The following is a 22737-nucleotide window of genomic DNA, read 5'->3' on the forward strand; positions in this document are numbered from 1 at the left end:
GAGAGAGAGCATACATGGGGGGGGGAGGGCAGAGAGGGAGGGAGAGAGAGAATCTCAAGCAGACTCCCCTCTGAATGGGGAGCCCAACACAAGGCTCAAACCCACAACACTGAAATCATGACCTGAGCTGAAATCAAGAGTCAGATGCTTAACTGAATGAGCCACCCAGGTGCCCCAGCCCCCCATATTATACAAAAATATGTATCCAAGAAGCTGCATAAAAACTTATAAATTATGCTTCTTCCTCAACTTGTTATTTTAGATGTCTTAATTCTGTATTTGATGATCCTTTAAGTCACAATGGCAATAATCCTTTAGCTATAACATCTCTGTTAAGGATCTGCAAAAGGAGCTTTTTAATTTATTCATGGAGCTCATTACACAATGAAATCCCTTCTTAACATTTTTATGAGTCCTCTATACACCAAGGCCAACTCCCTATACCTTTCTCCAATACACAGTGTAAGAACATCCTTTTCTCCATATTAATGCCCTCCTCAATTTCCTTTTGTTATCATTATACTTTCTGATGTATTCAGAGCACCTTATTATCTATATGATGGTACCACTGTTCTCAGGCCAGCAGAGTAGCTCAGTTTAAAGTTCCTCTGTGCCCATAAAAATAGCAGAAGATATTTGGATGTGATAAGTTAGTATGAAAGAACTCCTCCTGTTAGACAAGCCCTAATCTTTAATCGCCTCTTAACCACTTACTACCTACAAAAAAAAAAAAAAAATTTTTTTTGAACTGTTAAGGAACAAGTTCTGGAAAACAGTGCATCTGCTTTTATTTTCAAAGTTCAAAGCTTATTTCTGAAAAAAAGTTTCATCCTCCTGTGGCATTCCAAGGACTTTTTATATTGTGACTTGGCTCTTTAAAAAAAAAAAAAAAAGACTTGAAGAGTTGAGAGGCATCTGTCAACTTTCCAAGCTATTACTTAAAAGTACACCCCCTTTGAGACTAAAAAAAAATTGTCACATGCCTTATCTATATTCTTTGTGAGATCAAAGTGACTTTGGTAACTTATTACATATAAAACTGTTCATTCATTCATTAAATATTTGCTGAGTACATGTAAAGTATATAGCACTGTCTGGCGCCAAATGAGCTAACTTGAGTTTTTAATCCAAATAAGACCCTGATTTTTTAGCAGCTGGGGGCTAGTACGGAGAGCACGTACAAGAGAAAATTCTACCCAAAGGGAAATTTTTCTCCTGCCTGTCACAGAAGCCAAGTCACCTCACAGTCACCCTACATCTCTTTTCAATGGTAAGATCATATGAAAAAAGAAGCAAATATTCCAATTAAAGACAATTCTCCAATTTTATAAATCCACATTATGTTTTCATAATTGTTTCATTTACTTTGTGCTTTATTTCCTCAAATATGTTTTAAACTTCTTAACACCAGGCAGGAAATACATCTTCAACTTCCTCTCTGTTCCCCTCATGTACCTAGTACAGTGCTCATTTTCCACAAAGGGGTCAGGACTCTAGCTAAGTGTTGGAGTTGGAGGCATTAAAACAGGGCAGGGGATTCGATCTATACTCTAGTAGTAAGTTCCCAGAGACTAATTAGAGTATTTTCACTTGAAAATGCAATACGTACTACTTTATTCAGCCCTCAACGAATATTTATTGAACATCTACTATAGGCTGGGAACTTGCACTGAGCCTTGGGCACTAGGTAAATTAGATCTATTGAAATTTGAACTTACAAAACCGACACATTAGAAAATTCATTTTTATGCACGTCAGTAAATATTTACAGCATATACATGCTAAGTGCTCATCTGAAGCCTGCTTCAGAGTAATTTCACAGCAGAGGCACCGCAGGTACCAGGATATTAAAGGCTAACTCTAAATTTAAAAGTAAAAAAGTAGAGTTTAAGAATGGCATTAAAAAAAAAAAAATCAGAGAAAGGCTTATGGCCTAAAGAGAACAGCAGTGTGTATGCGTCTGGTGCTCACCATGTGCCAGGAACTGCAAGAGCTTTTTAAATGCCTTGTCTCCTTTCATTCTCAGGTAATATGTGAGGTGGGCACTGTTATTAACCTTATTTTATAGGAAATTGAAGAGAGGGTAAATCACTTACCCAAGGTCATACAGCTATTTCATGGTCGGGCCAGGATTTGTCTAAGGCCTACACCTATGCTCTTAACCTTTATTAATACTATACTGCAAACAAACAGGGATTTGGGGAAAGGGAGAAATTTAAGCAGATAGGTACAGCTTACATTTCCCAGCAAGAATAGCACTAGTGACGCACTATAATTACTTTTAACTCACAACACGTTTTCAATTCAGTCTCCTAGAAAATGTTTTCCATTGGAATGCATCTTCATTTTTGAAATGGAAAGCAGTGAAAAAAACTGGATTGGCTTTACATAAATTAACTTCTACCGTCAACACTGCTGAAATACTTCTAAAGCCCTAGGTACCTGGAATGACTTACCTCCTATAGCCAGTGTGTTGGCAGACTGCCAGCCAAACAATCTGCTAGGGTCAAAGGGCAACAGTGACTGAAAAAGCGGAAAAGTCAGAGTTAAAAGTTAAGTGATTCTAAAGTAAGTAAACAAAATTATATGAAAAGACTTCACAAGTGTCCGCTTCCCTTCTCCAACCTTATCTTTCTGGACTTAAATTCCGAGCGCAGCTTAAAAAAAAAAAGAATGCATGAGACACTTTCCTATGTTAATAAAAATAGAGCCAGCTATGTTCCTTTTAAAGACTCTTCTTGGGGCGCCTGGGTGGCTCAGTTGTTAAGCGTCTGCCTTCCACTCAGGTCATGATCCCGGGGTCCTGGGATCGAGCCCTGCATCAGGCTCCCTGCTCCATGGGAAGCCTGCTTGTGTTCCCTCTCTTGCTGTCTCTCTGTCAAATAAATAAAATAAAATCTTTAAAAAAAATAAATAAATAAAGACTCTTCTCACTTCAAACTATATCTGCAAAGTACACTCTCTTTTGGTTGAAGCATCATCAATTATAATGTAACATGGACTTTTGAAATGCTTTTGGAATCCAAACCCAAGAGGACTAAGAGGCTAGATAATGGTACCATGTAAACAGGACAAGGTGAGCTAAGGCTGGTCCGGGAAGGGAAGAGGGAGACAAGTAGATCAAAGGTTAGAGGAATGTGATGAACAAATCACCACCACCAAAAAAGAAAAAAGAGTGGAGTAAGCTTAAGCCAGTCAGAAAAGGTTTGAAAGCAGGGAGCCGTGGCTGTTTGAAATTTGTCTAGGCCAAAGATGTAGCAAAGACTATAAACAGATGGTAGGAAAGATAAAGGAGAAAATTTTAAAAACCTTTAAGTCACGATTTGGGTGGCTAAGGAAAGCGCAGCTTTGATTTAAAATCATGGGAGAATTTATGGTTTATTAAGGAAGGACTACTTTTCGTAAAGTAACAGGACTAAAACTGCATGAGTCAACTTGAAAACAGAACAAAGAACAACCTGAAATCACTTATGTTTTAGGCTGATTGAATAGGTAGTAAAACTATGTTTTTATACAATCCACTTATACATAGTTTACAGCGGTGCTACTGGTCTGCAATGAGATGAGAAACTTGCGATAAATTTAAATGCAGCTACTTCCTGAGTGTCTTGCTAAATTCTCTCTCTCTCTCTCTCTCTCTCTCACACACACACACACACACACACACACACACACAGGAAGCCTGCTGAACTGAACATGACACAGATTTATAGAATAGTCCAAGATCTTAATGTCATCACATACCACCAACAAGCCGTTCATAGCCTGGCAGCCATCCAGGGACCACATTTTTGAGTAGGACTACTCTATAAATTAAGGACTGTACACATTAGAGAGATTTTGTACCTTTATAGATTATAGAGCTTATGTTGAATTTAAGGACACTGTGGGAATATGTGCACCCAGAGAAAAAAAGCAAAAGCCCTTTGAAACGAGAAATGAACAAAAGAATGTGTTCATCACGGAGGATCTGAGTAGGTTTCAGGGAACCTGAATTCCTCTGAAATAGAAGTAAAATTATACACGTATGTGCAGTTTTTCTGGGTAGAAGACTCCTAACTTGCTCATATTCTTAAAGAGATCTCTGTCCTGAAAAAGGTTAAGAAGCACTGATTTAAATAAACAAATAGCCCTATTCATTGAGGAGAGAGAGAGAAGTTATCAGGAGTAGAATGAAGTGGCTTTTGAGGAAGGCAGCAGACAAGCAAGCTGGCCAACGGTCCGTCTGCTCTCAGATCCATTCCCACCTTTCTCTCCTGTTCTGCAGAGAACTGCATTTCCCAAGCGCCTCTGCTTGGCTACCAGACAGGTTTTGCCAAGAGAGACAACATGGGAGATTAAAGCTGGGAAGAGGGAAGAAACCAGGATATTTTCCTCCCCCTTTGTTTTCTGGGGTATCTCCTCCAAGGTTCCAGCTCTGCCCTCCACGTTCCCCGCTCAGGGGAACAGGCAGCCTGGCTGTGAGTTCAGTTGTTCCCAGGGACGGGCCCGGCCTCTGGGTTCTGCTAACACTACTTTCTTGCACCGTTCTTGCAGCGTTAGGGGTGTTGGTGGCTTCCTTGTCAGTTTTTGACTTGTCTCACCATCGCATGTTTGGATTCCCCATTCTGCTATGACTGTGTAAGTAATTACCTATGTTAAAATGTCCTCCATGCTACAGACCCAGAGGGCGTTTCAGTTTTCCTGGCTGAGCCGTGACTGACACTCCTCAATACCATACCTGAATAAGGTGGTAAAGCGTAATATCGGGTGGCAGGACATTAGAGGCAGTGTATTGTGGGAAGAGAGCAGTTTTTAGCTTGGGATAAGGAGTTAATGCCATCTTCAGTAACTGGGGATCTACTTTCTTCAAACAGGTCTCATTTTCATCGTTCTGAACAACCTAAATAAAAAGATCACATGATACAGAGTAAGGTTTTTCTCTTCTCCAAATTTAAGTCTTTTTTTCACAAGAGTGAAACAAGATTAGCTTGAAAAACTACATGGTAGTGAAGAAAACACTGGTCAAGGAGTCACAAGCCAATAGTTTTAGTTCTGGTTCTAAGAAAAACTAGCTGGTGACCTTGGGCCAGATATTTAACAGCAGGCCTCAGTTTCCTACAAAATTAGGAGGTTCAACTAGATCAGTGGTTTTCAAACTACATGTGAAAATATTGTTTGAAAAAAGTCTCTGCTACTGAAGTATTTAAAATATTTAAATAGTAAGTAAATGTCTTTAAAGGGAAAAAAACTACTAGACTAGATGACTCCTACCTAGGTCCTTCTCCCTCAGTTCTCAAGTTATTCTAAGACTAATTTCTGACAGGTGATTAAAAACAGAGGCATAGATAACCATATGAATTAAAATATATTGCAATAATCTGGAAGAGGTGGTATTATATTATTATCAGTAAGAAGCTTTTAAAGATTTGTATTAAACTGCATTCTTCAGTTCCCTGTAATGAGGCATACTATGTACTTTCAAAAAAGCAGAGATGGGCAAGTTTCCACTGGGTCCCTCAGAAGAGTTTATATGGATAGCTAAAAATTATGATTTCTTTTTTGCCTATTAATTCCCAAGCCACACATCTAAAGTATAGTTACTCCCAGGAGCAATCGGATCCTGATTCTATCCTGAAAACAAACCTGAAGTTTAGAAAGCAAAGGTAAAAAAAAAAATCTCTATACCACATATTAGTTCCCTTCCAACTTAAGTGAATATAATACAAAATTTAAAACTTCATCCTTGTTTTATGCCCTTTAATAAAATGAAATACTTATGTAAGTGGTTGTATTTGAGTATCAAAGGAGTCTAGAAGATCCATGGATATTTCCACTAAATTTAAAATCAGTCCTATTTTACCATAATAGGTAAAAGTGCTATCCATACCTGGCTGACACCCCCAGGGGCATACATTGTCGTAGCAAGGGCCAGGAGGGTATGTCCTTCCAATAGCATACTGCTTATACTGGCCTGGTTGCTGGGAATCAGTATCTGAGCATTTGCAAGGCTAGCCTGGAAGATCAGTTTGGGATCTGAAAAATACAAGAGTAGGTTTTTCTCCTTAAGAGAAAAAATTACATAATTCTGAGGAAGAAAATTTTTAACTCTATCCACAGTAAGAGGTACTTTCTAAGATGAAAAGCAACTGGAAAACATCATAAAGGGAAAAAATGAAAGATCTGTCCACATAAAGTAAAAACTTCTATTCAGACAATTGAGACAAACAAGTGTTGAAACAGACAAACAGAAGAAAATTGAAAGGTAATAAACTAGGGGGGAAATTTTAACAACAAATTAACAGCAAATGACAACCTAAGGATTAATGTCTTCAGCAAAGAGTTCATACAAATCAATGCCCAAAACACTGACTCTAACAGATAAGTAGACAAAGTAAATAACCATTTACAAAGGAGGAAATATGTTTGACATATAAAAATATGTAGTTCATTAGCAATAAAGAAATGCAAAATAAAATAATATTCAGATGCCGTATATTCCTTATCAACAAAAATAATCATCCTCAAGCACACAGCTGGTCAGGGCACAAAGAAGCTGGGACTTATGGATAAAATGCTCTAATTCCCCTGAAAAGCCATCTGGCCTTATAGCAAGAACCTTCAAAATGTATATAACCTTTGATCCAATAATTTCATATCCAGGAATCTATCTGTACTAAGGAAATAATCTGAAACAAAGACAAAAATTTTATGTTCAAATATACACAAGACTATTATTTATGATAGAAAAAAATTGAGAATAGCCTCAGTGTCAAAAGATGAGAGAACAGTATATTAGTTAACAGTACATCCATATGATGAAATATTATGTAGACATAAAATAGTCATTGTCTCTAAGAACACAGGAAAATTCTTATAATTACTATATGAAAAAAGCAATATATAAATACATAGATATTTCTAGTTGTATCCCTAGTACTTAGAGACTGTCACAATGTGGGAGCTTAATAAATATTTGTTGGATGAATGAAATATAATATAGACCAGGCTAAAAAAAAGTTTAGAGAAAGTACCTAGAACAAAATACATTAAAATATATCAAGAGTTGCCTGTGGATGATTATCTACCTAGGCTATCTGCCTGTGGAGTTTTATCTTCTAGATAGTTGTCTGTGGCTTCCAATTTTTCTTTACAATGAACATGTATTATTTTATAATCAGCATCAAAAAAAACCAAAATAAAACATAACAAAAAAACCCAATCCACATTATGAAAAAATTCTTTATTTGGGAAAAAAACAGGAATTCCATAAAAGATTGGCTGTTGATATTTCTTGCCTGTATAGTGGCTCTGCCTGGCCCCTTTCTGGAGAGAATCTCTGGAATAACACCAGCTAATCCCTCAAGTGGGCGGGGGGGGGGCTCCCAGGGCTCTTCTGATTCTAACCGGAGCCAAACTCTCCCTCAGGAGCTCTACTACAGAAGCCACAACAATCCCACATGCACTGTGGATTTTCTTCCTCTTCCATATGGAGTTGCTTACTAAAGGATTCAGGGCAGGCACCTGGAAGACAGACCACTTCTTCACAGAAACAGGGTGTCCATCTACCAGACAGCAGGAATTCAGCCTGTGATAAACTGGTGAGATTAGAGATATCCAAAGACAACCAAGCATGAGGCTGAGGGGGAAGGGCACACACGCACACATGCCATCTGGCTTTTCTTGGCTGGAGAGAGGGAAACATTTTTGGTCTTCTGCTTCTTAAATAAAACTTGAGCCTAGGTTATAGTCAGATATTTGTCTAGAGCCAAGTGATTTATTTAGAACTCACCAATTAAATGCCATTCAACAGACCAGTTATTTAGCAAAAAAAAAAAAAAAAAAATTAGAATTTTTAAAAAAAGATTTGATTTATTTTAAAGAAAGAGAGAGAGTAGAGTGGGAAGGGCAGAGGGAGAGGAAGAATCTCAAGTAGACACTGTTGCTGAGTGCAGAGCCTGACAGGGGGCTCGATCTCTAGACCCTGAGTTCATGACCTGAGCAGAAACGAAGAGTCCGACGCTTAACTGACTGTGCCACCCAGGTGCCCGTAGCCAAAGAAATTTTTGTATTTTAATACAGTACACCCATACCTGTTAAATTACTGGAAACCTGTCGACACTGAACTAAAAATTCAAACCAAGGGTAAGCTTCATGTAATTCTTTTTTTTCCAAAAAGGGACAATTTGAAGGACTAAGTCTGTATATAAAACAAAAGAACAAATTCTGGTTAACATACAGGATAAGACAATTATAACCATGTTTGCTCAAATGATAATGAGCTTTAAAAAAGGAACTCTGTAATTAAAAGTAAATATAACATTATATACTCCTTGTGTTGTGCTTTATATATTCCATATGATCTGGAAATAGAGAAGAATTTAGAGACAGATAATTTTATTTATAATGTCTTTACTTCCATGATGAAATTTTACCAACCTTATAAGATTAACATATACCTTGTCCTTTCAGATACTTTATATTTTATTGTATTTTTTTTTTAAATTTATTTGAGAGAGAGAGAGAATGAGTGAGGGGAGGGGCAGAGGAAGAAGCAGACTCCCCGCTGAGCAGGGAGCCCGATGTGGGGCTTGATCCCAGGACCCTGAGATCATGACCTAAGCCGAAGGCAGATGCTTAACCGAGCCACCCAGGTACCCCCTACTGTATTTTTTTTTAAACATCAAAAACTCTTTAGCATTTTCAAACTTCAGAGGTTTTTGAAAAGTTTTACACACTACAGAGAAGCTAGGACTGAAGAATTCAGTCTCAGAATACATCCTCTGAATATGACTTTTACATCTTCTCTTGCCAGTAGCTTTGGGGAAAAAATTCCTGTGTCTAAATAAGCCTCAATGGTATGAACCGGAAAAACATCATCTGTTTGAATTCCTAGTCTTTAATACACAAAATAAAATAAAAATGTTCTCATTAGCACATTAAGTGTAGGCTCTGCAATAAAACCTAAGCAGAATTAAATCTGGCTGTGCCATTTACTAGAACTGTGCACTTTAAGGCACATAGTCTCTCTCAACACTCCAGTTCCCTCACCTGTGGAATGGGAGTAACCACCTCATAGAACTTTTGGGAATATTAGATGAATCAGTGCACCTCAAGCACTTAGCCTAGTGCCAAGAACACTGCATACTCAATATTAGAGACTACAATTCTTTGTATTACTGACCCAACAGTAATTCACAGTGTCCACATATGATTCTGCAGGTTGATCTTGGGCAGGTACGTACTGATGTATATTCACCTATCTAAATATAAATTGTAGAGCATATCTAACATACCTCGTAGTGGTTATGAATTCAAAATTGTTTAACATTCATTTGTCTGGGAATGAAGGTACCAAAGAACTCCAAGTTAACTTTTAGAATTTTCCCCTCTTTTAAACTTCTATAGCATTTCTTTCATTTTATTCTCTCTAGTTATTTAAAAGGTTAACAGAGATGTTACAGGATTAACATCACCAAAAACACATGATAAGCATTTAGTTGAATGCAGCATTGAACTAAGGTACCAAGTGGTGGAGCTGGCGAGGGAGGTGGGGAGCTACAGCAAAAAAAACCAGCATTCTTCAAGTGAATGTTTAGTATTTTCCTAAAAGTCATGTTCAGAAGTAGTATGGAAAGAGGAAATGTGAAGACCTGCTCAAAGACAAATCAGTTCTCAGTACTCACTTGTAACAATCAAGATAGACATAGAGAAGATACTGCAGACCGTGTTCCAAACAATAGAGAATGAAGTGAGAATGGAAATCCCAACCTTCTTTGGATCTGTAGTTTTGAATGGGGAGAGCATCTTGCATCACACCCCCAATGCGGTTCAGTCTTCGCAGGAAGAGTTCAAAGTCTTCTCGTTCAGATTTAAGAAAAATCCCATTCCTGTTGAGCAGGTTTCAGAGATGGCAAGTTACAAAGTTGCCAGATTCAGAGCAGACCAAACCACTTCCATTGCTGAAGTCTCAACTACTTAAAACTAAGGATTTACAAATTAAGACTGCCAAGTCTCACTCTATAACGATGTTCTGACTATATTTTGCTAGTTTCTGATGAAGGTTCACACACCATTTTAATATTTAAAGGTAGTAATGACAGTCTAGAGTTATCTTAAATATTTCAAAAACCTAATCTATCTCCATTTTTTTTTTTTTTTTTTTTGTGGTTTTGACTGGTACTATACAATCCACTTTGGCAACAGTGGTTAGCTCTTGAAGCTAGAGGCTTTAACCACCGAAATTTCCAAAATAGCCTAACAAAATTGTTAAAAAAACAAAAACAAAAACAAAAAACTAAAGCAGAATAATTTAACTAGACCAACTACTAAACAAGAATAGAAATTTGCATTTAAATATTACTTTTTACAAATTTACTGTTAAGTATATGTACCAAAGGAGTATAGAACGCATATAATGTGGCATTTAAAGAAACACTACGTAACCATTACCCAGATAATAGAATATTATATCTGGAAGCCCTTGGTGTATTCCTCCCCCACTGCATGTCCTTTGCTACCCAGAGCTAACCACTATCCTGATTTTGTAATAACCATTCCCTACTTTTATTCATAGTTTTACCCACTCATATATGTAACCCCAAATAATATATGGTAGGGTGTTGCCTATTTTAAACTTTATATATAAATGGTACATTCTGGATATATTGTTCTTAATCTTATTTCTTATATTCAACATTGTGTGATTTATCCATGTTGATACCTGCAACTACAGTTTGGTCCTTTTCATTGTTACATAATATTCCACTGTGTGATTATAATACATTTTATTTATCCACTCTCTACGTTTGATGGTCATTACAGGTGCTCCTAGATTTTTGGTAAACCAAATTTACATTTCCATTTGTGCTTCCTCTTTTGTGAAATGCCTATGTGCTCTGATATCTTTCCCCTCCAGACCCAAGCTCTACTCTTCTCCTGCTCTCTATCCCCGGAGGATCACCTGGACAGAAGACTGTAGTGTCCTCAGGCTTCTACTTTGGTTCACCCTATGGGAAATCACCATCAGATGATAAGAGTCAGAAAAAAGAGAGGATGGGGATACCTTGGCTCTCTCTGTGCTGGATGACTGCACGTTGGCTGACACTCTCCACTAGGGAACACAACTCATGCCGGGCAGTTCTCTAGGTCTCGGTAACTATTCTCTTCCTTTACCCCTCTAGGCGTTTAGAAAGCATACCCTAGTCCCAGGGTCATGAAGATATTCTTCTACATCTTCTAAAAGCTTTATAGTTTCACATTTGTCATTTAGATTTTCTACTTGGAATTGATTGTATACATGATAGAAGGCAGAAAGTCCAATTTAATTCCCCCCCCCCACATAGCTATCCAGTTATCCCAACCCCCTTTGTCGAAAAACTGTTCTTTGCCCACTGTGCAGTGCCACCTTTGTCATATATAAAGTGAGCATACATGCAGAAGTTTGTTTCTATGCTCATTAAAAATAAACAGAATAAGGTTTTATATCTGGTAGGGCAAGTTCTTTTTCAGGGCTATTCTTGACCCTCTCCATTTTCATATAAATACTTTAATCACCTTGCTAAAATCCACAAGAAAACCTGCTGGGATTTTTATTGAGATGGCATTATTCTAACGATCAACTTCGGAAGAATCCACGACAGGCTTGTCTTGCTCCACATCTAAAGAGAATGTTTGTGATGTTTCACTATCAAGCATATTGCTAGCTAGAAGATTTTTTTAGATACCCCTTTCAAGTTAAGGAAATTTGTCTATTCTTAGTTTGCTAATATGTAGCTTTTATTATTAATTGATGCTGAATTTTATCAAATGCTTTTCTGTATCTAGCAGGGATTTTTTTCCCTTTAATCTGTTGCTATAGATCTCAATTCATTAATGTCATAATTCATGTTAAGTCATACATATACTAGCTTTTTAAGCAACCAAATACTAAGCTACATATTTGATAGGCATTCAAGTTATATGTAATTTTACTTTTGGTAAACAAGAAGAGGATTTAGTGCAGTGGAAAGAACAGCGAATAGAAACCCAGGGGTAAAAGAACTGAAGTCTGAAAGTAACTGGCTTGGGCAAAGCTCTACTCTAGATCTCACTCTCCACATCTTCAGGTTGGGTAGGGCAATACAGCTATACCTCCCCAATAAGTATAAATATACAATAAAATAAATACACGGGGAATAGCTTTACGAAACTTAAAAATTAACATACATGTTATTGTCTCCTTATATTATTTTTATAGCTTGGGAAGACAGATTAGGTGTAGCCGTATGAGATGTGCTGATATTCAATCATTTTTGACCCACACATATGGCAAGTTCGCACGGTTCAATCTAACAGAATTATTTTTAGCAATGAATTAAAATTTTAAAGTCTCCATCACTTCAAGAGCTACTTCCCCTCACTAATTTCTTAACTGAGCAGTTCTCTTTAGTTCAAACCACATGCAGCATACAGCTGGGAGAAGAGTGGCAGACGTTACTCGACACTAAGGTATCCTCATCTCAGCTCTTGCCACTTAGTCCTTGTCGCTGGACTGACAGCTGACCATTTCTACACCAAAGCACATTTAATGATTTGAGGAAAACCTTCATCTACAATTTGAGAGCCTATTCACTACCACATGATATTAAATGCATGTGATTTTAAAACCTCAATGGATGATAACACCCTTACAGTTCTGAATACTATGAAATGATGTTGCACTGGATTTATGGCATTTCAGAGCAAAAATTACACCATTATTTTTTATTGCCCTTCCTTGTGTTCATCCCCACAGTGACAATACCTGGCCAGCTGATCTAAAATTTCATTCCTCATGTAGCTGTTGCAGCAAGTATGCCGATCGATAACATCAACAGTCAGAAGGGGCCATCTGTTCTGCTCAAGCGAAGCACAACTGTTCTGAGTCTGAAATTCTCCAATCCACAAGATAATGCTTGACCAGTCATGGCGAGCTGTGAGATAGCTCCAGAGGGCTTCAGGAGAATACGATTTGTATTCTGCATTAAGAAGAAAATAACATTAAAAAAAAAAGAATAAAACACATTTTAAAATAACAATGAATTATGATTATTGACACGAAACTCAACACTAATTAACTGAATAGATATGATGATCTGCACAACTATTTATGTAACATATGAATTATTCAGGCCCTCTGCTTATTTTACTATTTTCCTCTTTACTGCTCATTTCATAATACGTCAGCTGCAGGAAGAGCTAAATGTTGTTCTCATTACTACAGTGGTTAAACGAAACTTGGAAATTAGCTGTGTATTTCACTTATCTTTTCAGGCCTCTTCTTCCCTTTTCTTCTCCTTAATATAAATAAAAACTTTAACCTTCTATGAATTACCACTGTTTGTTCCCCAGAACCCTGGTGTGATATAGATCCTTGGTACACAAGAAGAAACATGAAGACTATTTGGAAAAACAAAGATTTTGTCACTTTGAGGCTGGGAAGAGAATTCTTAGCCTTGAAATCTCAATTCACTGAACCATATGGCTTTTCTCTTCCAGTATCACATTAGAAATCCCTTACAAAACTCTTGAGATAAAAAGAGGTCTTAATGCAATGACTTGCATTTTAAAGCAACTATGTTTCCTCCAAAAGGAGTTCTAAAATGGAGACTCATGGAACTATTCAAATACCAATGCCTAATTTAATCCTCATTCAATATGTTAGATTTTAGGTTCTTTCACACTTGCCTTCTGGACTTATCCTGGGGAGAAGGATGGATTCTTGTGTTAGTTGAGTCCACCACTGAGCCCAATTTAACACAACTCTATGGTCCTGTTTGTTAAATTTATCTTTAGGATCATATTTCAGGAGTGAGTCCAAAACAGATTTGTGCTTGAAAAAATCCCGTTCCTTTATCCAATACCTACAATAGTGATATAAATGTTTTTAATTTTGGAGGGAAAAGCATCATTCTTTTTTATCTGTTCATGAACTTCTACTCTTTTAGCGAACACATAATTCACTACTCTCATTTTTGTATTTGTTATCTTAAAAATATGTATGTGATTATACACATATGGAAATGACAGGAAATTCCTGAGTCCTCTCTGGATGATACAAGTTTTATCTTCATAGAGAATGTAAGTTCAGTTCCACATAAAAAAAAAAAATCTGTGCTAACAATTATAAACTAAACACTGTCCATAGTATTTTTTCCATATTATCAAAAGTGGGCTAATGAGACTACCTGGCAAAGGACTGGATCTGCATATTTTCTTGGAAATGTCCTGAATAAAACTTCTCAACTTGATGCACGAAGTCTATAGTTCTTTTTTCATTTTCAGAAAAATAATTTTTTTCTTTTAAAATTTCAACCTTGAATAAAAAATAATTAACCAGTGATCTCACAAAAATCAAGCACAATTGCAAAACAAATGTCATGAGATTAAATGTCATTTAAGAATTGTATTTTGAATTTTTGAGGTATATATAAATTCACACAAATTTTCTTTTACCACAAATGCAAAACAATCATTAAAAAATACAAAGGAGTTCTCATACTTTTACTTACTAGATAGTAGTTGAATATTAAAATAATTCATTTTGGAGTTTCACCAAGGTTTACTAGAAGATGTAAACTACATAGCCTCACCTTTACCTACCAAAAAGTCCCGTATATTTGTATCAGTTGTATAGAAGCATATCTTGAGCAACTGGTCTTTTACATCAAAGCCCTACAGTAAACAGAGAAAATTTTCAAAACCTTTACATTTTGTAACAGGGCTATTTTAACCATAAATATATGTTGGGTAAAGAAGTACTCTATTACAGACATGTATCCTGTTAGAATTCTACAGCTTTTCTGCTCTTGTGAACATTCATTCTCTGTATTTATCATACATACATACTGCCTATCCCTAAAGTCCTTAGTGATTTTGCCAGAACAAAGGCAGCACATAGAACAATCTAAGGTAATGCTAGGCTACCATATGATCAAAACTACAGGTATCTGCTATAATGATTCACCTGAAAACAAAAGTCAATGCAAATTGCAACCCTTACACAGTTTCACTCCTCTATACCTCCAGAAAATTACCATGGGCAAGACCCCAACCATGCAGATTAGGGCCAGGTCCTCAGCTTAGTTCCAGGAGGCCTACCTCTGGGCCTTCCCCTTCTCAAATTAAGTAAAACCACAGAGCACAAAGCAAAGGTATAAGCTACTAGAAAGCTCAGATGGAGACATAAGGGGTTGCACAAACAACCCAGAATGTCCCCCTAAAAATGAGGTAGGTCCTGGGCATGCTTTGACATGTGAAGCCTTCTAGGAGAAGCACCATCTCCTTCAACCAAAGTGCGAAGTGTAACAGAGCAAATGATGGAAACTCCCAATAAAAAAAATCTCTTCAAAAAAGTTCTCAGTAATGAAGAACATTTCTATTATTATTTCCCTGTACAAGCTATATAAATTTCTTAGTCTGTGACATAACTATGAATATAAATCAATTTTTCTATCAACCAGAAATTGTATTAAATATAGAGATCTTTTCTTACATTAGAGACTTTAAGATCAGACAGATTATGCAACTCACCATGTTCTTCAAAAGTTCAGAGGCTTCCTTTATATTGTTCTTTTTCAAGTTGTCGAAGACCAAATTTAGGCCTATTCTAATCAGCTCCTCAAGTCTTTGAGCAGAATGATTGCTAATCCTGAAGAAAGTCTGTGCCTCTGGTATTTTGTTGTTTAAAATAGCATTGGCAATAACTTCCTAGGAAAAAGAGAAAACTATTTGCCTTTTAAGTTCCTTTTCATTTCCTTATTATAACATAGGACTTATATATTTATTGAGCACCTAATGGACTTTTATTGAAAATCTGCTGCTGGATTTGCACAGGGGAGATGAAATTGACCAAAACACAGACCCTGCTTTTAGACTAGTGGAAAATACACAAATTTAGTATTGAGTATAGTCCTGTATGATAGAGGCAATGATACTGGTATCCCAAGGTGCTAGGCAGGAGGATCCAGAAAAAGAGCATCTAAATAAAAGGAGTAACAAAAAGAAAAGGCTTCCTAGTAGAGAAGACTTATGAGGTGAAGTTTAAAAGGCAAATGTTATATACATATACTGAGGAAAGAGGACAAGTGTTCCAAAAAGAGGGACTATGGGGGCACCTGAATGGCTGTCAGTTGGGTATCTGCCTTTGGCTCAGGTTATGATCTTAGTGTCCTGGGCTCCCTGCTCAGTGGGAAGTCTGCTCCTCTCCCCATACCCCTCTCCCCTGCTTTGACTCACGCGTGCATGTGCTCTCAAATAAATAAAATCTTAAAAAAAAAAAAAAAAAAAAAAGACAGGGACTATGCACAAAGGCATAAAGGCAAGAAACAGTATCAGTCTTTAGGAACCTCCAAATTACTCAATTTAACTGGAGAAAAAGTTGGACAGAGTAGCAGATGAGACCTGAAAGAAAAGCAGAGGTTCCATAATGCAGGGTGTTATACATAGGAGATGGGATTTATCCTAAAACTTATGTGGAGACACTGAAGGATTTTAAAAGCAAAAGGTGATATAATCAGATATATATTTTAGGAAGAATATTCAGGCAGCAATGTGGAGAATGGACTGAAAGAGATTCAAGCTCAAGACAGTAAGGCATTAGGTTACTATACTAGTAAGAAGAAATAAAGACCTGTACTTAAGACCAATACTCAAGAGAGAACAGAAAAGGGACATTCTTAACCTGGGGCTTTTGAGGGGTCCGTAAATCCCATGAAGCCATGTGCAAAACTGTATGTATGTGTACATGCGCACATTCACAAGCATGTGTTTGGAGACAAGAGTTCACAGCTTTCATCAAAGTAGACTACAACCTCCCAAAAAGTAAAAATCAATTATTTTGAGTAAAAAGACCAGAGGACCATGAATGGCACCCTGAAGCACATTAAAGAGGGAAAACAGGAAGTGAAACCTGCAAAGGAGACTGGAAAGAGAAGCCAAAAAAAGGAGAGGGGAAATCAAGTAATTTTTTGGCTTGAGAATGAGAGATACAGAAACTGCAGTCACGCCAGGTACTTCCCCATTCCTCCACCCCAAGACCAGTGGTCCTGCAAACTCGCCAGGATGTCAAACTTATCCCTTTCACTCCCTACTGAGTCTTATCATCTGGGTTAAGCTATTTTGGTCTTTGTCTTTCTAAAGCCAATACTCCCCATGTGGGTGGAGGGATTCTTCTAGGCCCCAGCCATAAACAGGGCAACAAGGTTTGGTTGTACTACTTCTATCATAAAAAGAAAAGCAAGCAGGTGAGCACAGAAAATTTAACTGGCAAGGTATCTTAACTAGAATCTGAGGACTCAAATCCAGTATACTTCTAAGACATAATGGCATAAAATCAAAGTTTCCTAAGATCAAACCATCAGCAGTAATTTGATTTATCCATAGGTCAGACAGAATGCTTAAGTCCAAAGTGCCAGGCCCTACCCATTGAGGAAGTGTTAAGAGTATGCCACCCCACAGGGGTTTGGGGGTGGGTGCCTGTCACCAGATCCAAGTGGGCAGATCTGGCATTAAGAGGGAACTTAAATGTGTTCTAAATAAATGAAGCTTGTAGACATAAATCTGAAGTCGTGTCCAGAGATCCCCAAATCGGTAAAACCTAAACGCTTGCCAAAGATTCTGAATCACAAATGTAAGATTCTAAATTCTGTTTTGTTTTCTCAGATCCTCTAAATCTGGCAAATAAAAGAAGTGATACTTGCTCATATTTACCTCAACACTGAGTTTCTCCCATATATTGCTCTCTCTTACTTTGGGAACATTTTCATTTACGTCATATTCATCTCCTGTATCTATTATCTTCCAAGGAAACTTTATCATGAAGGTTCGAAGTTCATTAATGTAGCTGGTCAAAATGTTCACTCCTTTCTGTAGATGTTCATCTAGTTCTACAGAAAAGACCAATTTGCCAATTTCATATATACAAAAATATATGTGTGTGTATACATATACATACAGAGCAACAACTAGAGAGAAGGAATAAACCATAAGCTGTTATGATTACAAAAGAACTCTAGAAAAAGCCAAAATTTAAACTCTAAACACTGAAGTGTTTTTAAATTTCGGACCAAAAAATCTGAGCTTTTTCCTATTTACAAGTAGCTCTGTAATTTAATATAACCCTTTTCACAATGATTAGTCCTTTCTGTCAACTTTCCCAGTATTAGAACCCATGTCACTCACTCAATTATACACTGACTTTTCTCAGCTTTAGTAAATAGCACTCTACTGGCTCATGCTCTCTCATGCAATAGGACCACTTGTATCTCTGTCCTGACACAGGAATAGGGCAGTTGCACCCCTCTTTGATGCCATTCTTACCTTCATTGTGAACAAAAAGCTCTTTTATTTGTTTGTTAAGAAAAGACAGTGTAAGATTAAGCAACTGTTCTGAAAAGTGTTTGCTTTGGGTTTCAGAATCACTTTCTCTAATTGCTGAGCAAAGTAAATCCAATGCTGGTGTCAGCTTTTCCACATCTAAGAAAGAACCAAAGAAATTAACATGAACATCAGTATACTCCTAATAAAACTAACATATCCAAAAATACCACGTGGCAATACTTTTTTTTTTTTTTTTTAAGAACAAAAGCGGTATATTTCCGTTGGACTACCTGATAGAGAGAATAGTGCGGTATGAATGGATAGTATGAATGACACACATAGTACAAATATATTTTATTTGAAATAAAAATGCTTACACAGCTGAACAGGTCACTTGGAAACAAACTTGCTTAACTGTATTACTCAGCAAAAAGAAAGCTGAAGCACAAACACCCTTCTTTTTTGACATGCATTTGGAGATAGGGAGGAAGACACTACCTGGTTTTTTAAATACTGACCTTCCCTTAAGGTCTGGTCATAGAAGTATAAACAATGTAAATGAAGCTACCATTATCAGTTGTCATATCACACCTATGTCACCTGTGTATTCTGAGATCACACATATACCTGCCAATGAACCTGGGAAGGGTTGCCGTATCACAGTTACATTTGAGTTTTTGGCAGGCAGGACTGAGGAAGAGTAATTTGGAACACGTTTTACATCCTATTTAGAACAAATCACTAGTAGTCCCTTAAATAACAGGTTACAAAGAGAAAGATCCTGCCTGGAATGTATCCTTTTTCACTCTGGTTCATTTTTAGTTTTTGTTTGTGATTTACATAGTTGTTTGATTCATCTGCTTATAGTACAATCCTGCCACAAAGTATTAAAGCACAAGATATCTATTATTCCTTCAACATCTGCATTTTTCAAGTTTTATACTCTACTACATCCCTAGTAGGTCAACAGTTCTTGAATAATAAAAAAATAATAATAAATGGGTAAAACTCTTCTAAAAATGCAGATGTCTGTAACTATAAGGGTACTAGATGGGAAGTAGACAATGAGGGAAGAGAAAAAAGCAAACACGTTCATGTGCAGGGAATGTGGTTCAAGTCTTTGGATTTAAAAACAACTTCCGCAGAGAAGCTGGCTATAATGGAATTTCCAGAAAACTTCCTTTGCCCCCACAAAAGGACCTGAGAAGCCCAACCCAAACTTTTAAAAACTACAGTTGTAAGATGCAATAAATGATAATCAAAGCAGTCAGAGGGAGAAGGATGAATGTGTCTTCCATTCAGCTAATTTGTAGCATAACCTCTTTAGCTATTGGTGGATCAGTAAAAACCACTGGAGTACCACATAAGTGCTTTGAAGGATAGGGGTAGAAAAGTACTGAGCATATTACCTGTCTATATCAGTAACAGGACTTCATGGCTAGGAATATTTTCTTAACAGTAAAATGACTCCAGGAAAGATCTCTCTTACCATCATTAAATGTGGCATAATTAAAAAAAAAAAATTTACTAGTAGATATAGTGAAAACAGAAAATTACAAGGCAGAGAACACAAAAGAATCAAGACAATGTTATAGGTTCAACAGTATTCCATAAGGCTAGAAAACCTGTTAATGCTGAAAGCCCTAGCAAAATACACTTAAAAAAAATTTTTGGGGGGGGCGCCTGGGTGGCTCAGTTGGTTAGGTGTCTGCCTTCTGCTCATGTCATGATCTTGGGGTCCTGGGATCAAGCCCCACGTTGGGCTCCCTGCTCAGCAGGGAGTCTACTCCTCCCACTCTCTCTGCCCCTACCCCTGCTCATGCTCATGCTTTCTCTCTCAAATAAATAAAATTTTTTAAAAATCTTAAAAAAATTTTTTTAAAGTAATCTTTACACCCAACGTGGGGCTCGAACTCACAACCCCAAGACCAAGAGTCGCATGCTTCACCAACTGAGCCAGCCAGCTGCCTCTTGAATAATTTTTTAATCAAAATATCACTCTTGTTTATAAATCAGTTATTTATCATATGACATTTTGAATCCTTTCTTTCCACATACCAAAGAGTCCTACACTCAGCCTTTAAGCATTCTGCGTTGCTTTGCCAATCCTGTAGCTGTGTATCTTGTTCCAGTCAATTTTGGTGCGAGTAACTGGAAGCTGCCTTGAATGTGGTGTATGACGCTGTTTGATAGTTTTCACTAAATGCCGTCTGGTACTCATTTTCTGCATGTTCTATGATTTAATAAATTCCTTGGCAGTTTGGACTTCACTTGAAACAGTTACTGAATCCTGCACATCTTTAGGACTAACCAACTGAACAGTGCCATCTTCATAATAATGAACCTGAATCTCAAGTACTCCGACCACCCGGGCTGTAGGTGGTGTGATGGTGAACTTCCACTCTGATCTCCAACAACCATTCCAGAAGTTTTTAGGCTAAAACTGGTGGTTTTCAATACATGCAGTGATGGTGTGTTGCCCATCTATAGTTTTAGCATAAACAGTACAGAAGCCATTGGAATAATGATTTTTCACATAGGCCCTTAAAGCACTGTCACAGGATTCTCTCCAAGACTTCAGATCCATCTGCGTTCTCTGGGTCACTTGCTTCTTTCCTAAGTGATCAAACTCAAAGGAAATTTTGTTTCTTGGATCTAAAAATCTGCTATTACCCAGGTCACCATGTTCTCTAATTAAGACCTGATCTTCATAGGTGTGAACTGATCCATGTTATACTGGGCAAATGCACGTGCTGCCCCTTCCCTGAGGAGAATGTCACTATTAAGTAGTAGCTAGACATCGTTGAACACTTCATTAAATTCCCCTGGGGGTGCATGAGTGATGAATTTAGTGGTTACATGTACCTTCTCCTCATCCGACCCTCGATCCTCAAAGTTGGCCATCTTGGGCTGCTCTGACATGTTGCAATATTGTTAAGCATAAAACAAGAACCAATGTCTTATTCTCAAAAAGGTCACAAAACTTATGAAGTGTTACCTGCAAACGTTAGTGATTCTACTTACTATTAGTCATTATTTACAGATATTAGTAGTAACTACCATTTTGCTGACCACCTATGCTATATCTTAAGTATTGGCCTTGGTGTCTTATAAATGCTATCTCATTTATTATTTTCAACACTCCTGAGAGGTAATGTTGTAGCTCCCTTTCCATAGATGAAGAAACTGAGGTTAAGAGGGATTAAAATAACTTGCCCAAGCTAATCTGGAAAGTAAATGGCAAAGTCAAAATTTGAACTTCAGCCTGTCTTGATTCCAAAACCATTCTCTTAAACATGCAGATGAAAGCAAGAAATGTGGGTTCCTGAATCCTCCATTTACCAGCTGCAAGCCTAATAATGGGATTTCCATTTATCTCAGCATTGGCTCCACCTCCGGAATTCCATGAGAATGGCGGGAAATGTGGGTTTGACCCCAAGAGAGCTGGTAAGCTATTTCCTGGCTGATTTCCAGACTCACCCCCACCCTTTAGGCCAAAGCAGTACAGATAAGAATAGAATAGAATGAGGAGAAATCACTGACTGAACAGAAGTGAATAATGACCATACATTTGCTAATGGAATCCCATTTACCACAAACCAAGCTTTTTTCTATAAATTCAAGCAGACATTAAAAAAAAAATTGGAGCATTAAAAAAAAAAAAGTTAGCAATGTAAGAGGAAAGAGACAAAACTGTGCACCAAAATGAAAGAGAATGTTCTTAAAAAAGAAAATCTCTAATCCACAGTGTGAGAACGCTACATTGATAGAAAAAAAGGAGGTTGTCATTTTCTCCATGGAACTAGAGTACAAGTTGATAAAACTTTTCTGGAGGATGATTTATCAAAGCGTTTAAGAATGTAAATCATGGGGCACCTGGGTGACTCAGTCATTAAACATCTGACTCTTGGTTTTGGCTCAGATCATGATCTCAGGGTTGTAAGATCGAGCCCGGAGTCAGGCTCCATGCTCAGCACAGTGTGCTTGAGATTCTGTCCCCCTCCCGGGCCCCCGGCTCATGTGCTCTCAAATAAATAAAATCTTTAAAAAAAAGTAAATTTTGTGTCTATTTGACCTGGAAATTTCACATCTACACATTTATCCGAATAATTGTACACATGTGAAATTATACACACACACACACACAAATTTATAGCACATTACCAACAATAGTAAAAGTTGGAATCAATCTAAATGTCTAATAGGAGTATGGTTACGTAAATTATGGGATAGTCCATACAATGAAATTCTATGCTACCACAAATAAACAGTGTATCTATTAACAAGAGAGAGGTCTATAATATATCATCAAGTGAAAAAAAAAAAAGCAGATAATAAAACCGTATGTATAAGGAAAAACATACTTTATTACCCTATCCCTCTAAAGCGAGGATGCACATGGCTTCCTGGTCCAAGAAT

At 37.2% G+C, this 22737-nt stretch overlaps 1 protein-coding gene and 1 pseudogene across 3 annotated transcripts in view; both read right to left on the reverse strand.

Annotated features, from left to right (window-relative positions):
* SPG11 (SPG11 vesicle trafficking associated, spatacsin) overlaps nt 1-22737 on the reverse strand; it is an 80288-nt gene that overhangs the window by 36713 nt on the left and 20838 nt on the right. For all 3 annotated transcript variants that reach the window (XM_032416957.1, XM_032416958.1, XM_032416959.1), the window contains 12 exons: nt 18319-18474; nt 17710-17885; nt 15532-15708; nt 14602-14673; nt 14187-14314; nt 13687-13862; nt 12764-12977; nt 9666-9869; nt 8073-8179; nt 5870-6015; nt 4721-4882; nt 2457-2523 (listed from right to left, as the gene is read on the reverse strand). In XM_032416957.1, coding sequence (XP_032272848.1) covers nt 2457-2523; nt 4721-4882; nt 5870-6015; nt 8073-8179; nt 9666-9869; nt 12764-12977; nt 13687-13862; nt 14187-14314; nt 14602-14673; nt 15532-15708; nt 17710-17885; nt 18319-18474 — 1785 coding nt within the window. The remainder of the gene's footprint in view (nt 1-2456; nt 2524-4720; nt 4883-5869; nt 6016-8072; nt 8180-9665; nt 9870-12763; nt 12978-13686; nt 13863-14186; nt 14315-14601; nt 14674-15531; nt 15709-17709; nt 17886-18318; nt 18475-22737) is intronic.
* On the reverse strand, nt 20286-22255 carry LOC116640180 (annotated as a pseudogene).

The sequence above is a fragment of the Phoca vitulina genome, unplaced genomic scaffold (genome assembly GCF_004348235.1).
Source record: "Phoca vitulina isolate PV1807 unplaced genomic scaffold, GSC_HSeal_1.0 scaffold20, whole genome shotgun sequence".
In the NCBI taxonomy this organism is placed as follows: domain Eukaryota; kingdom Metazoa; phylum Chordata; class Mammalia; order Carnivora; family Phocidae; genus Phoca; species Phoca vitulina.